The sequence below is a fragment of the Cladophialophora immunda genome (assembly GCF_000835495.1).
Source record: "Cladophialophora immunda strain CBS 83496 unplaced genomic scaffold supercont1.3, whole genome shotgun sequence".
In the NCBI taxonomy this organism is placed as follows: Eukaryota; Fungi; Ascomycota; class Eurotiomycetes; order Chaetothyriales; family Herpotrichiellaceae; genus Cladophialophora; species Cladophialophora immunda.
In genome coordinates, this window is record NW_015622543.1 from 3,721,667 (window position 1) to 3,733,975 (window position 12,309).

At 54.2% G+C, this 12,309-nt stretch overlaps 5 protein-coding genes across 5 annotated transcripts; 1 reads left to right on the plus strand and 4 right to left on the minus strand.

Annotated features, from left to right (window-relative positions):
• Window positions 1–30: 30 nt before the first annotated feature.
• On the minus strand, window positions 31–2,443 carry PV07_05709 (uncharacterized protein). The gene has a single exon (XM_016392621.1). It carries the CDS (start codon window positions 2,263–2,265, stop codon window positions 382–384), a length of 1,884 nt encoding a protein of 627 aa, XP_016250140.1. The 5' UTR covers window positions 2,266–2,443; the 3' UTR covers window positions 31–381.
• A 90-nt stretch (window positions 2,444–2,533) lies between these two features.
• On the minus strand, window positions 2,534–4,666 carry PV07_05710 (uncharacterized protein). The gene has a single exon (XM_016392622.1). The coding sequence runs from the start codon at window positions 4,210–4,212 to the stop codon at window positions 2,617–2,619; it is 1,596 nt and encodes a 531-aa protein (XP_016250141.1). The 5' UTR covers window positions 4,213–4,666; the 3' UTR covers window positions 2,534–2,616.
• Window positions 4,667–5,160: 494 nt separating this feature from the next.
• On the plus strand, window positions 5,161–7,259 carry PV07_05711 (uncharacterized protein). Its single transcript, XM_016392623.1, has one exon. The coding sequence runs from the start codon at window positions 5,246–5,248 to the stop codon at window positions 7,097–7,099; it is 1,854 nt and encodes a 617-aa protein (XP_016250142.1). The 5' UTR covers window positions 5,161–5,245; the 3' UTR covers window positions 7,100–7,259.
• Window positions 7,260–8,726: 1,467 nt separating this feature from the next.
• On the minus strand, window positions 8,727–9,746 carry PV07_05712 (uncharacterized protein). The gene is made up of 2 exons (XM_016392624.1): window positions 9,451–9,746; window positions 8,727–9,359 (listed from the first exon to the last, which is right to left on the minus strand). Exons 1-2 carry the CDS (start codon window positions 9,683–9,685, stop codon window positions 8,803–8,805), a joined length of 792 nt encoding a protein of 263 aa, XP_016250143.1. The 5' UTR covers window positions 9,686–9,746; the 3' UTR covers window positions 8,727–8,802.
• A 990-nt stretch (window positions 9,747–10,736) lies between these two features.
• PV07_05713 (uncharacterized protein) lies at window positions 10,737–12,132 on the minus strand (the record flags this gene model as incomplete). Its single annotated transcript, XM_016392625.1, has 5 exons — window positions 10,737–10,975; window positions 11,067–11,172; window positions 11,257–11,424; window positions 11,489–11,552; window positions 11,645–12,132. 5 exons carry the CDS (start codon window positions 12,130–12,132, stop codon window positions 10,737–10,739), a joined length of 1,065 nt encoding a protein of 354 aa, XP_016250144.1.
• Between the last annotated feature and the right edge of the window lie 177 nt (window positions 12,133–12,309).

Here is a 12,309-nt window from a genome sequence, read left to right on the forward strand (position 1 = left end):
CCATCCTGTCTTCTCTTTGTCTCTGCCTCGAGGGAATTCACAGACCGGCGAGTATGATATTGCATCTCGTATCGACTACCCATAGACACTCAAGAGACTATCTAGGATATAAATCCTCACTGCCCAGACATAGCAGCAGGACATGAAAGTCTGGGATCTATCTGCATTGATCCTGCATAGCCTGCCAATGGCTGGACTTGATCTCAACTCTCAAGAACCAATATGCATGAGGCACCCTTGTCCTCCGTTTCCATTCCTGAATGGCGGCTGGTAAGCCTCAGAGTTCTCCAGAATGAGTGACTTTTCCATCCACCATAATCACAACATGAAGCAGTCTCAGGCATTGCTAGGCCGCCGTGGAGAACAAAACCAAGAGTCCATCTACACCTTCACAAAGCAGAAAGCATGATAGAACGCCACCGCATCCTTCTCAGCCTCGCTCAGCAGCAGCTCCCCGCCCTCATATCTGGTCACTCCCATCCTCGCTGCCAGACTCATCAAATCGCGATTCCCTTGCTCTTGCTGCCAAATATCCAAAAATGGCTTTCTATAGCGCTGCTCCAAGTTGTAGTGTTCGGCCAACGCCCGGAAAGCTTCCCACGGGACCACGAATTCAGGTACATCCACTGCTTCTGTCATCCAGTAAGTGTATTTCCAGCTGAACGGTGGGCGAAAGGACCCATCGGGCTGTAAGGGACGCAGTGGATCGATCGGGAAGCGGACGTTGTAGATGGAGTTGCCCCATTGAGGGCCTTCCTCGTCGGCCTCGCCATCCTCTTTCTCATCATCAGCATCATGGGAGCCGTTCTCCAGAGCCTTCTTCGCTTCTTTCTCCTTGAACCACTGTCTAATCTTCTCTGCACAAACATCACTGTTCGGCACCACCCCGATAAACCGTCCTCCTTTCTTCAAACTCCCTGCCACGTTGCGGAGCATCATGCGTACTTTCTCCTCGGACTCGAACGAGTAGTGCATGGCGAACATGCAAGTCACAACGTCAAATCCACCACCGCCCCAGCGACTTGGCTGACCATTTCCTGCATTGGGGTCAATGCCAACCTCGCGAACTATGCCCACGTCACCAATCCAGGCGCCAAAACAGTCCTGTGGGACGAAGCGGGCATCGAAAATGGGACGACGGCCTCGCCGCATCTGCTGATATCGTTCACGAGCTTGTTGGATACTCGTTTCTGCTGGATCAAGGCCGACATACAAGCCCACGGTTTGTGGAGCCAGTTGCCATTTGCCCAGGTCACCTCCTTTCCCGCATCCGAGGTCGAGCACAGCGAGTGGCTTCTGTGCTGCTGGTTCTTTCGCTTCCTCGCCCCAGCCCAGCTCTTCCTCTTCGGTCTTCTCTTCCGGGCTGAATTTGTGAATGAGGCAGGACTTGATCCAATTGTTGAAACTGCGTAGTCCTTTTATTTGAGATTCATTCCTTCGCCAATCTCGTCCCCTCTCCTTCACCCACTCTGGCCGTGCGTTATAGAATTGGTTTGAGACTTCTTGAACGCCGCGGTTAACTTGAACATGTTGTGAAGCCTGCTTCTGCTCGCGTTCGGCAGCTAGGCGCTGTTGTTCGGCGAGAACGTTACGACCTCGGCCACGGGCACCGCCGGGACGAATTATATCTCGTGGTGGAGAGTCGCGGATTGGAGAAGGGGATTTGCGCCGCTCTCGTGGAGGAGAACGTCGACGGTAGGCATCTAGGGGGGACCGTCGTCGAGGAGGAGATCGTGATCGTCGGTTAGAGAGCGCATCCCTCCGTTCTCTGGTTCGTCGGTCATCGTTGTCCGGTCGTCGACTATATGCGTCGGGCACCCTGCGTGATGTGGACACTTCGCCTTCTTCTCTCGGTTTGCGTGGGATACGCGGAAGGTCTGCTGGTGTTCTTGGTTTGGGTTTCTCACCATGAGTTCCGTTTGTCGAGGTTTTGGCCGAAGATCCGCCTGGCCGTGAGGGTGAAATGGAAGCGCGTGCTTTCTTGGCCGGAGGTGTCTCCTCAGTTTCCTGTCTCTTTGCCTTAGGCGGAGGCTTCACTTCTCCGTCAACTGACCCCGATCGCCTTCGCTTTCGAGACTGCCCCCCTGCGTCTTCTGTTGCCGGGCTGGAGGTCGGCGGATCTGTAGTCTTTGCATCTTCCTCGACATCCTCAGCAATGGCCTGTTCGGCTATGGTGTCTGGTAATTCTTTGAAAGTATCTCGAGCAGGGTCATACGCAAACGATGAGCGTCGCCGAGGGGGAGCAGACGCGTGAGGGTTGGACATGTTTGGCTATGCCTGCTGTAGCCTCGGAGGTGGTGAGCCTGTTGTGTTGGCAAATTTTAAAAGAGAACTGGAAATTCAGTATCAAAACAGCTTCCCTTGTATCAAAATGGTATTGTAGAACAGCATAAGTACTTTGGACTCGGTCTTCTCAATGTTCGCAAAGGAAAATTGGAATACGACAGTTATACGAGGTACAGTGAAGGAAGTAGGCACCGCGACGTGCTACGGAGCAGCATTCGATTCTATTTTTGAATTTACGATTGAGGGACAGCATCTCTTTACTACTCGCGTGAATATCTATCTCACATACACTAGTTAAACTGGATTTCATGACTTTGTCTCTATGTCAGTTTATTTTGTCGTTTCATGGATTTCCCTGGCGGCGTCGTGTGCAGCCTGCGATTCCACCTCGTCATCATCTTTAGTGGGAAGCCTATCCACGGTACCAAAGACAATTTCCATCTCTTCCAAGCTCTTGCCCGTGGTCTCCTTGAGGACGAAATAGCTGTAAACGACGATGGCGTAGTTGAATATGGCAAACATGAGGAACGTTCTCCAGCCAATATTGGAAATGGCGTGGGGAGTAATTTGGCTCATGACGAAATTGAACAGCCACTGACTTGCGGCTCCGGTCGCAACACCAATCTCCCGGATCCTGTTGGGGAAGATCTCGCCGATGTAAAGCCACGGCAGGGGACCCCAAGACATATTGAAGGCGAATGCTTCGAGATAGACCATTGCAATACCAGCCGCTCCTGATGATGTGATTCCTGTAGATGACGGTTTGGGAGGATGCGTATCCACGATCAATGCAATGATGAGCATGAAGCTCCCCATCGCAAATGCGCCGACCATGAAGGGGATCTTGCGGCCAAATTTTTCGACGAAGAAGAGGATGAAAATGAAAACACCAGCCATCTTGACAAGCCCAAAGAAGCCAGTGATAAAGAGCGTCTTGTTGCCAGCTCCGATTGTAGCAAAGATCTGTGGCGCGTAGTAGGCAAGTGAGGTGTTGCCAGTCAGCTGTGCGCACAGTTGAATCGTGATGGCGATGAACATTCGATATCTGTTCGATGGCAGAAGCAGTTCTTTCCACGTGAGGCCCTCAGATTCTCGTACTTCCAATTCCACCCCCGCAAGTATTTCTGCGAATTCGGCTCGAATCTCTGGGCTATCGACACCGCCCCGAACCCAGAGGAGGGAAGCATAAGCCTCTTCGTTTCGACCTCTCTTGGCAAGCCATCGAGTAGACTCCTTCACCAACAACATACCCAGCCCAAGAAGGCCCCCGGGGACCAACTGCAGACCAACAGGGACCTGCCATTGCATTGACGACGTTTCAGAAATGCCCACCTGGGCAGCGTAGTCAACCCAGTAACTGACACAGACGCCAGTTGCAAAGAACAGCTGAAAACAAGAGCCGAGCTTTCCTCGAATCTCCTTTGGCGCCATCTCTGCCGAGAACATTGGCACCAGCACTGTCGCTGCGCCAGTACCTAGACCCGAGATGACACGACCAGCATAGAAGACGCCGATGGAATGCGACTTGACTACTTGCAAGATGCACCCGATGCAGAAAACGACAGAGGCGATGATAAACCCCCATCTCCGGCCCAGCCATCCCGTCAACGGCCAGATGAAGAAGCAGCCAAAAAAGGCGCCAGCCTGGAGAATCGAGACGCAGTTCGAGTTGACCTGTGTCTTGTCGCCCTTTGAGTAACCAAAATCACTTTGAAAGGAGGGAAACGTCAGGACACCTCCCACAATGCCAGTGTCGTAGGCGAACAGAAAAGAGCCAATGCAGCACAGGGCCACAACATAGCAAGCTCGAAACGTGCCCAGCGATTTGCCCATGTTGATTTCTTCTTCAGTAGCGGCTGGTGCAGTTTCGGGTGTGTCGCCTTGCTGCAGAAGTTGATAGCCAGCGGAAGAGGAAGAAGACGCCATGGCTGAGCTCTTATACCAATCCAGCTGACCACCTGCCACACTCGCTTCTTCAAGCAGCCTTCGGTTCAGTGGCCACCGGACTGCAATTCCTCTGGATAGGATGGGCCAAAATGTTGGAAGAAAGGACCATGAACCAGTCAATCACGCCATAGATGCGGGGGATTCTAGCGTTCGGATGACCAGATGTAAAGGGTATGAGGCGCGTAGATCCAAACGTAGTATCTCTGAGGGGGGAGGAAGGATCGACAAGTGGGTGGATGTGAGCCACTGTCGCATTGAGGAGGAGTTAGGGGTCCAAGCTGGCGTAGCGATTCAGATATACGGTCGATAAGGAGCAAGGATGGCCAGGGATTGGGGATATGTGTGCATGTGTCTTGGGTCGTCAGCGAGGAAGATTGGCTGAGAAGGGTGGAGGTTGAAAGAGTGAGACTTCAAGCACGCCATCATCTGCATGCGCAAACTTGCCAAGTTCAGTCGTTAAGTCATGGACGGTCAATGGACGATCTGGTTGCTGCTGGGTTCTTTTGCGCCGACGCTGGCTTGTTCCTGTCATGATGCTCGTATTCTTCCTCAGAAGCCATTGGGTTTGTTTCTAATGGAGCCGCCACGATCATGGCTGCCGACAACCAAGAAGAGCGATTCCTGCTCCAGCTTTCCCCAGATTATGTGGCGCCGGCCAAGGCCTTTCTCGCAAGCCCTTCCCCGCCTCTAGACGCTGGCTAGGTGGCCAGTTTAGGTACTAGACGCCTAAGGTTAGGTGCCACCAGTGCCTTATCACTTTGTCTCAGGGACTTTTGCAATGGCGAGTCTGCACGCGACAGATGCAACGTGCCCCTCCAAGACGCCTAACTAGGCCTGGTACCTGGCGGGGCTCGCCGTAAGATTGCTCCGATATCGTCTCCCAGTCGATTCCCCTCTTGCTCACTGATCGGTTCGACCCAGGTACCTCGCTGTCGTCCTCGCTGTTGCCCTGTTCAGGCTTCGGCGTTGATTTCATTCACTTGTACCGTTGACCGTATACAGGCTCTCCATCATGGCTACCAAACGCCCCAACTTCCTCATCATCGTCGCCGATGACATGGGATTTTCAGATGCCGGGTGCTTCGGGTCCGAGATTCGCACTCCCAACATCGACAAGTTGGCAAAAGATGGCATCCGTCTCACAGGCTTTCATGCCGCGGCCGCATGCTCCCCGACAAGAGCAATGATCCTCACGGGTACCGACCATCACATTGCAGGCTTGGGCAACCTGATTGAATGGACGGATTTCTCGGGTCAAAACTTCCCCAAGGGCAGCAAATACTCGACTGCCCCTCAAAGAGGCATGCCAGGCTATGAAGGGTACTTGAACGCTCGAGTAGCTGCACTGCCCGAGGTCCTGAAAGAAGGAGGATATCACACTGTCATGAGTGGAAAATGGCATCTAGGACTCACCAAAGAGCGAAGTCCCCAGGCGCGGGGCTTTGACCGGAGTCTAGCCCTCTTGCCGGCGTGCTCGAATCATTACGACTGGAGACCGGAGGCGGACTTCCCTAAATTCCTGGAGAAGAGCGTCATTGCGTTACATATGGAGGACGACCACTATGTCAAAGATCTGCCCGAGGGTTGGTATTCAAGTGACGGATATGGAAGCCGGATGTTGCGCTATCTGAAAGAATGGAAAGAGGACGCGGAACTCTCAAAGAAGCCCTTCTTCGCATACTACCCATTCTCTGCCCCGCACTGGCCTCTTCAGGCTCCCAAAGAATACATTGATCACTATCGAGGAATCTACAAGGAAGGCCCAGAAGCCCTCCGTCAGGCACGGCTAAAGAAGCTGATTGAACTTGGGATGATACCCAAAGACGTCAAACCCCATCCAGTTGTTGCGGACGAAGTACCTGGGTGGGATGAAATGGACGACTTTCACAAGAAGGCGTCTTCATGTTCGATGGAAGCGTACGCTGGTATGGTCGAGTGCCTAGACCACAATATCGGCCGAGTCACCGACTATCTGGAGTCAATCGGCGAGTTGGATAATACTTACATTATGTTCTTCTCGGACAACGGTGCAGAGGGAGCTGCGTACGAAGCATATCCTATGGTGGCCGGTGAGTTGATGGAACACATTGGCAAGTACTACAACAACTCGCTCGAGAATATTGGCAATAAGGACAGTTTTGTCTGGTACGGCCCACGTTGGGCTCAAGCAGCCACGGCCCCGAGTAGACTGTACAAGGCGTACACGACCGAGGGAGGTGTGCGGGTGCCTTGTGTTATTCGGTATCCGCCGATGCACAAAGGGCGAGAAGGCGAAATCAGCGAAACGTTCGCAACGGTCATGGACATCGCGCCCACACTGCTTTCGCTTGCAGGCATCCAACATCCCTCCCCGGAGTGGAATGGCCGACAGATTGTCCCAATGCGTGGCAAAGATCTGACACCGTGGCTCAGCGGAAAGCAAAATCTAGTCCACGATCCCAACGAGGCGTTTGGTTGGGAACTCTGTGGACGGGCTGCCATCCGCAAGGGGCCGTGGAAAGCAGACTTTATCCCCTTTCCCAAAGGCACCTCCGCGTGGCAACTGTACGATCTCTCCAAAGATCCCGGCGAAACCGAAGATCTGGCTACCAAGCACCCCGAGATCCTGAAGGAGTTGCTGGATCTTTGGGAGATCTATTGCGAGGAAACGGGCGTGGTACCCCTGCAACCGGAACTCGGTGCCCGCTTCCATGAAGCGGTTGAGGCACAGATGAAAGAAGGCGAATGGATCGAGTATGAGTACTGGAAGCCAGGGGCATTAGAGGAGAGGAGACGGCAGGAATTCGTCAGAGAAATCGCCAAGGTGAGTGATCCTAGAATCGGGGAGGCGGCGGGTGGACAACCGGTCAATGTAGCTGGTGCTTAATAGATGGGAGATTATGATGCGTATGAGGATAGACAAAACTTGTGACGGAGAGAAGACACCAAGCATGCATCATGCTAAATCCGTGACTGTCTGTCGATGCCACTGGTAACTACTCAGTAGTGGCCGTAGCTGGCCTCACAGACGGAATGTGGTTGTCTCCTATATTTGCACCTTTTCTGTGGCGTCGACTTTTGCGGCCTGACAAGCTGCCTCACCATGACCAGCCTGCGCCCGCCCGCCACAGCTCCAGCTCAGCTCCAGCAACAGACATATTTAGCTAAAAGCAAACAAGAGCGTCTGCCGGTAAGCGCTAGATCCCTCTTACATGAACTCAGCTCTGACCTGTCGACGCCCGATTCTACTCGGTCCAGAGATACATCAACACCCTCGGAGACGCCCTTCCAACGTCTCTGGCTCTCTCAGCATAAAATCAACTCCTCAATCACCACCACCTCGTCCTCGTGCATACCTACTGTACATTCGCCCTCCTTTCCTGGCCTTCGAGAAGAAAGCGACGTAGCCCTCTAAATCTGCCGCCAATCTCCTCATTCATTACCGAGGGACAAACATGCCTGCTACTAAGCGCCCATCGCTTTTCTCGCGTCTCTCAGCCTCCTCTTCCAGCGACGCTGCCTCCATCAAATCCACGGCGTCGGTGTCCTCAATGCAGCCCTTGCTGTCCAAGGCTCGTGGGAAAGTCAACACTGCGTCATCGAGCCGCAAGGCCGACAAGGCGTTCAACTTCAACATGAGCTACCCTTACAGCACCTCCAGCGGCGCAGCTATCTCAGAAACCAGGTCGCCTTAGGCATCTCGATCGGCGAAAGCCTGGGTGTTGAAGGACGGGATCCCAGAGTTGTGCCCTGCAATATTTGGCCCCTCGACACCTAAACGAACCGGAGTGTTCGACCAGCCACAATCAATCGCTTCGACAGCACCCCGGCAACAATAACGGCGATTTTGTCCTCCGATACCTCTGCCAGTCTGACATGCACACTCGTGGAACCCAAGAGTCTTGATGGTCGCCTCCCCCCGCATCTTCCCCAGATGTCGCCTAGATGTGTCCTTTTGATTATTATTTGCGTCTGGGCGGGTTCATTGGATTCGGTTCCAGACCTCTGGGCTTTCGGTGCGACCCCGTAATTGACAGCTCGGTTTAGGGGCTCTTGCTGGCCCACCTAACATGATGCGGCGGAGCTTGGTGGGAACGCACAAAATGCTGCAGCGGTATGGTGCCATGTTTCCCCATTGCGGTAGGATATGTACACTCCCAAATCGGAGTAATAATGACCACGGATACGCAACCTTGTGGAATTGCAGAATCCCCGTTTCGAAAAGCTTCACAAGCTCAGGAAGCAACAACATAGCTAGCTGCCTTCTTTCTTAAAGCTCCGCCGGCTCTGATGCTTCGTCCTGCCACCAGCAGGCAATATCAGTGACGACGGAATGTCGAGGGCATGAAAAGACCGGACAATGAACACAAATCAAGCCACATTCAGCAGGCGAAGGCACTGCATTCACGTGCGCATACCCTGCCGAGGGAGAAATTACACTTAGTATACACGGTGTATATATCCAGAGACTCAAGGATTTGCAGCAGATGGCCGTCGTTCGACCCAGCCAGTCCTATACTCGGTACAGAGCATAGCTCCCTCTTGCTATGCTTAACAACCAAACCGCTAATCAAAATGACAAGACTCTCATCACCCTTGCACCTCGTACAAAGACTGCGAATTTGCCTCATGCATCCTCGTGTATGGCATTCGCGCGCCGTCATACATGGGTTGCTCCAGCTCCGGTTTTGCGACCGAAAATGGGTCGTGACCACCAGCTGCCGCCATGGCCTGGAACCTCTGCTCCGCCGTGACCCTCCTCTTTCGCTCTTTGAAAATCAGGAACGCCATGATGGCGAGCACGAGTGCGCCCACACTGACACCCACCCCCACGCCGATGCCGATCGACCGTGTGTCGGAACCGTTGCCTGAGCTCGGCGTCGTGGATGCTGCTGCGGAGGTGGTGGTGGTCGGGGTGGTCGATGAGGTCTTTTTCGCGCCGGAGGACGAGACGGTGGTGGAAGTGCTCGCGACGTTCGACGTGGTGCTCGTGGGGAAATACGGTCTGCCAAAGGCGACCTGGAAGCTGTTCTGGCAGCAGCTCGAGCCGTCCTCGGCCCCGCAACACCAGCTCTGGTTCTGGGTCGCCTTGCCGGAGCCACCGTCGCAATCCAGGATGTTTGCAAAGTTTGAGAGATCTGCCTCGACTGGAGGGGTTTTTCCAAAAAGCTATTTTAGCCCCATGTGTTCAACCCTTTGCTCGGAGAGGTCGGCCTTGCGACCCAGGCACCTCCTCACCTTCAAAGCTGCACGCTTGAGCACAGCTGCTCGACGACCACGTCGAGTCGGTGCAACCTCCGCGATATATGTAGTTCGCGTTCCCGAAGCAGTATCCATTTTCCGTGCAGACGCTCGTGCGCAGGTCACAACACGCCGCGTGCGCGGGGTCGCTGCCTGCATTGCAAGGCTGGTAGTTGTACTCGGTCACCAGCTGTCCATTGGGCCAGTAACAGCTCGCCGATGCGAGAGACATGGCGGGCTCTCTCGCGGAGGTGGTGGAATCTTGGGGATTTTCGCGAGTCCTTCTCCCTTTGCAATAGCAGTGGGCTTGGGGATTTCGTGAACGGGGGAGATTTATGGGCGGTGGTGGCACCCACCCTCTTCTGCTCCCGCTGCAAGACAGATATGCGCCCCAGGCATTCATTTGGTGGCCCCCAATGGTCGGCGCCGTGCGACCAGCCGCGCTTTCGCCGTGGGACAAGCCAGCATGAAACAGAAATAGGCGCCAACCTGAGCGCGCAGCAGAAAGGGGGGGGGGGTTCTCAGACAAAAGGCGTCGTTTTCATCTTAGCCGCATGCACGAGGTATGTACCTAAGGAGTACACGATACCTACCTTGTACCTACCCTTGCTGCCCTTCTTGCGTGCCGTTTGGGTTGTGGCCGGGTCAAGGTCGCATTTTTCGTGGCCCCAAGGCTATATGCACCCGAACGAGGCGCCTCCCGTGTCATGCTAGAGTGGAACTCGTTTCACATCCGCGACGCCACAACGCTTCGTACGGAGGCCAGATACATACAGGGGACGAAAAGGGCCGTCGATGCAACAAAGAAAGAAGAAGCAGAAGCAATTACCACCAAAGTCAAAAACACGGAGTGTCCAAGCCGGCGTTGCAACCCTCCACCAAAACGCCACGCGGCGCTTAACCGAATGAGCTGCAGATGTTTGATTAGGCTCCATCTGGCACCGGGGAAGACGGACGACCGGTTCCTACGGAGTGAGCAGGGTCAATCATGACATACGACGGGTTACCCATGGTTGGGGGAGATCTTCACGAAGAGCCTCCATAGTTCTTTTGGGTTCTCCATCATACAGAGACTTTATCACGGAAGACAACCAGAGGCGATAATGCGGCAAATAGCCCAAATTAGTGCCATGGACGTGTTGGACTCAGAAACGAAGCCACCTACATAAGGCCCTCCCTCGTTTTGCCGCAAGCCCGCCTCGAGTCAAATGGGTACAGAGTAATAGATAGGGCATATCCTTCTCTTCTTCTTCCATCATTTTTTCCCTTCTTCTGCCCCTGTTTCAGACCAGCTTGGTGACCAGCTTGCCCGTGTTGCCGCCATCAAACAGCTTCAGCCAGGTCCTGGGCACGTCCTCGAACTTGGTGTCGACGACCTGCTCGCTCTCCTCGTTGGAGATCTTCAACTTGCCTTCTTTGACCGCCTGCACGAAGAGCTGGATGGTCTCTTGGGCCTTGGGAAGGTAGTCCGTCACGATGAAGCCGCGGATCGAGAGCCGCATTGTTATCACTTGGAAATAGTCTGGGAGGGGGACGGGGTGTCAGTCAATCGGATTAGGGGGGGAGAGGGATCTGGGAAGAAAAAAAAAGAGAAAAGAGAGGGGAGTTGATACTTTGCAGCACAGTTGGCTCGGTCGAATTGTAGCCTGAAATGGAGCCGCATGCGACAGCCACGCCGTGCCGCTTCAGCCTTGCAAGCATCAAGTCGAGGATGTGGCCCTGAATCAGCGTGCCATTAGTATATCGTTGTTCGACCAACAGGGTCGATCTCCCAATTGCGAGGGGGTCTGGGGGACTACTCACGCCGACATTGTCGAAATAGATGTCCACAAACCCGTCCGTGGCCTTGATCAGATCCTCTTCAAAGGTCGGGCTCTTGTAGTTGATGCATTTGTCCGCCCCAAGGCTCTCAACCCAGCGGCATTTCTCGTCCGAGCCGGCAATGCCAATCACCTCTGAGCAACCGACAATCTAGACCGGGTATTCAGCTCAGAAACAGAAAAGCGCCGAGAGGATGACATCGGCTTGATCTTACATTCTTTGCAATCTGCACTACCATACTCCCCGTTGCTCCCGCGGCTCCCGAAACCACCACTCTCCTAGTTCAACGTCAGAATCTCCAGAGACCGGTGCAGAAAAGGCTTTTGCTCATTCCCCACAAACACGAGTGGAGTTATTCAAGGACACTTACATCCCTTTCTTCGCCTCACCAATGACGACCAGCCCGTAGTATGCTGTCAAGCCGGGTCCGCCGAACGCGCCCAGGTAATGCGTGATGCTCAAGCCACCGGGAAGTTGCTGTCGGGGACTGCACTCGGCAGCATCGACGACGGCGTATTCAGTCCACCCCGGAGCCACCGCGACGATGGTGCCTTTGGGTAGGTTGTCGGCAGTCGAGGCAACCACTTCTGCCAGCCCCCGCGCCATCATGGGCTGCCCAATCTCTACGGGCGGAGTGTAGTGCCGCTCGGCCTTGACGGACGCATCGATGGCGGGACGTTGGGCCGGGTCGTTTGAGAAGAACAGGATTTTGACTAGGACTTGGTTTGGTTGCAGCGGAGGCAGCGGGCGCTCTACCAATTTGAAAGTTGGATTCGCATCGGCGCTGGAGAAGGTTGGAATCCCCTTGGGACGGTTGGCCAGGATCCAGGTGCGGGTGGAAGTGGGAGTCGCAGCCATGTTGTTTCTGTCGAGCGGATTAATGAGACACCACTGTGCGTCTTCAGGACTGTTTGTCGACCGATTCGTGTCTGTAGTCAATCTCCCTAATGGAGTAAGTAGTCGGGCAATGTGATATACCCTCCTCGGCTATCTGGTGGTTAATACTCCTCTTCGTATCTTAGGCTTAGAATCATC

Coding starts and splice junctions, on each gene's coding strand:
- PV07_05709 (XM_016392621.1), bottom strand. CDS start 2,265: ATGTCCAACCCTCACGCGTCTGCTCCCCCTCGGCGACGCTCATCGTTT.
- PV07_05710 (XM_016392622.1), bottom strand. CDS start 4,212: ATGGCGTCTTCTTCCTCTTCCGCTGGCTATCAACTTCTGCAGCAAGGC.
- PV07_05711 (XM_016392623.1), top strand. CDS start 5,246: ATGGCTACCAAACGCCCCAACTTCCTCATCATCGTCGCCGATGACATG.
- PV07_05712 (XM_016392624.1), bottom strand. CDS start 9,685: ATGTCTCTCGCATCGGCGAGCTGTTACTGGCCCAATGGACAGCTGGTG. Junction 9,360..9,450: donor TCAAGCGTGCAGCTTTGAAG/GTGAGGAGGTGC, acceptor AAACCCCTCCAG/TCGAGGCAGATCTCTCAAAC.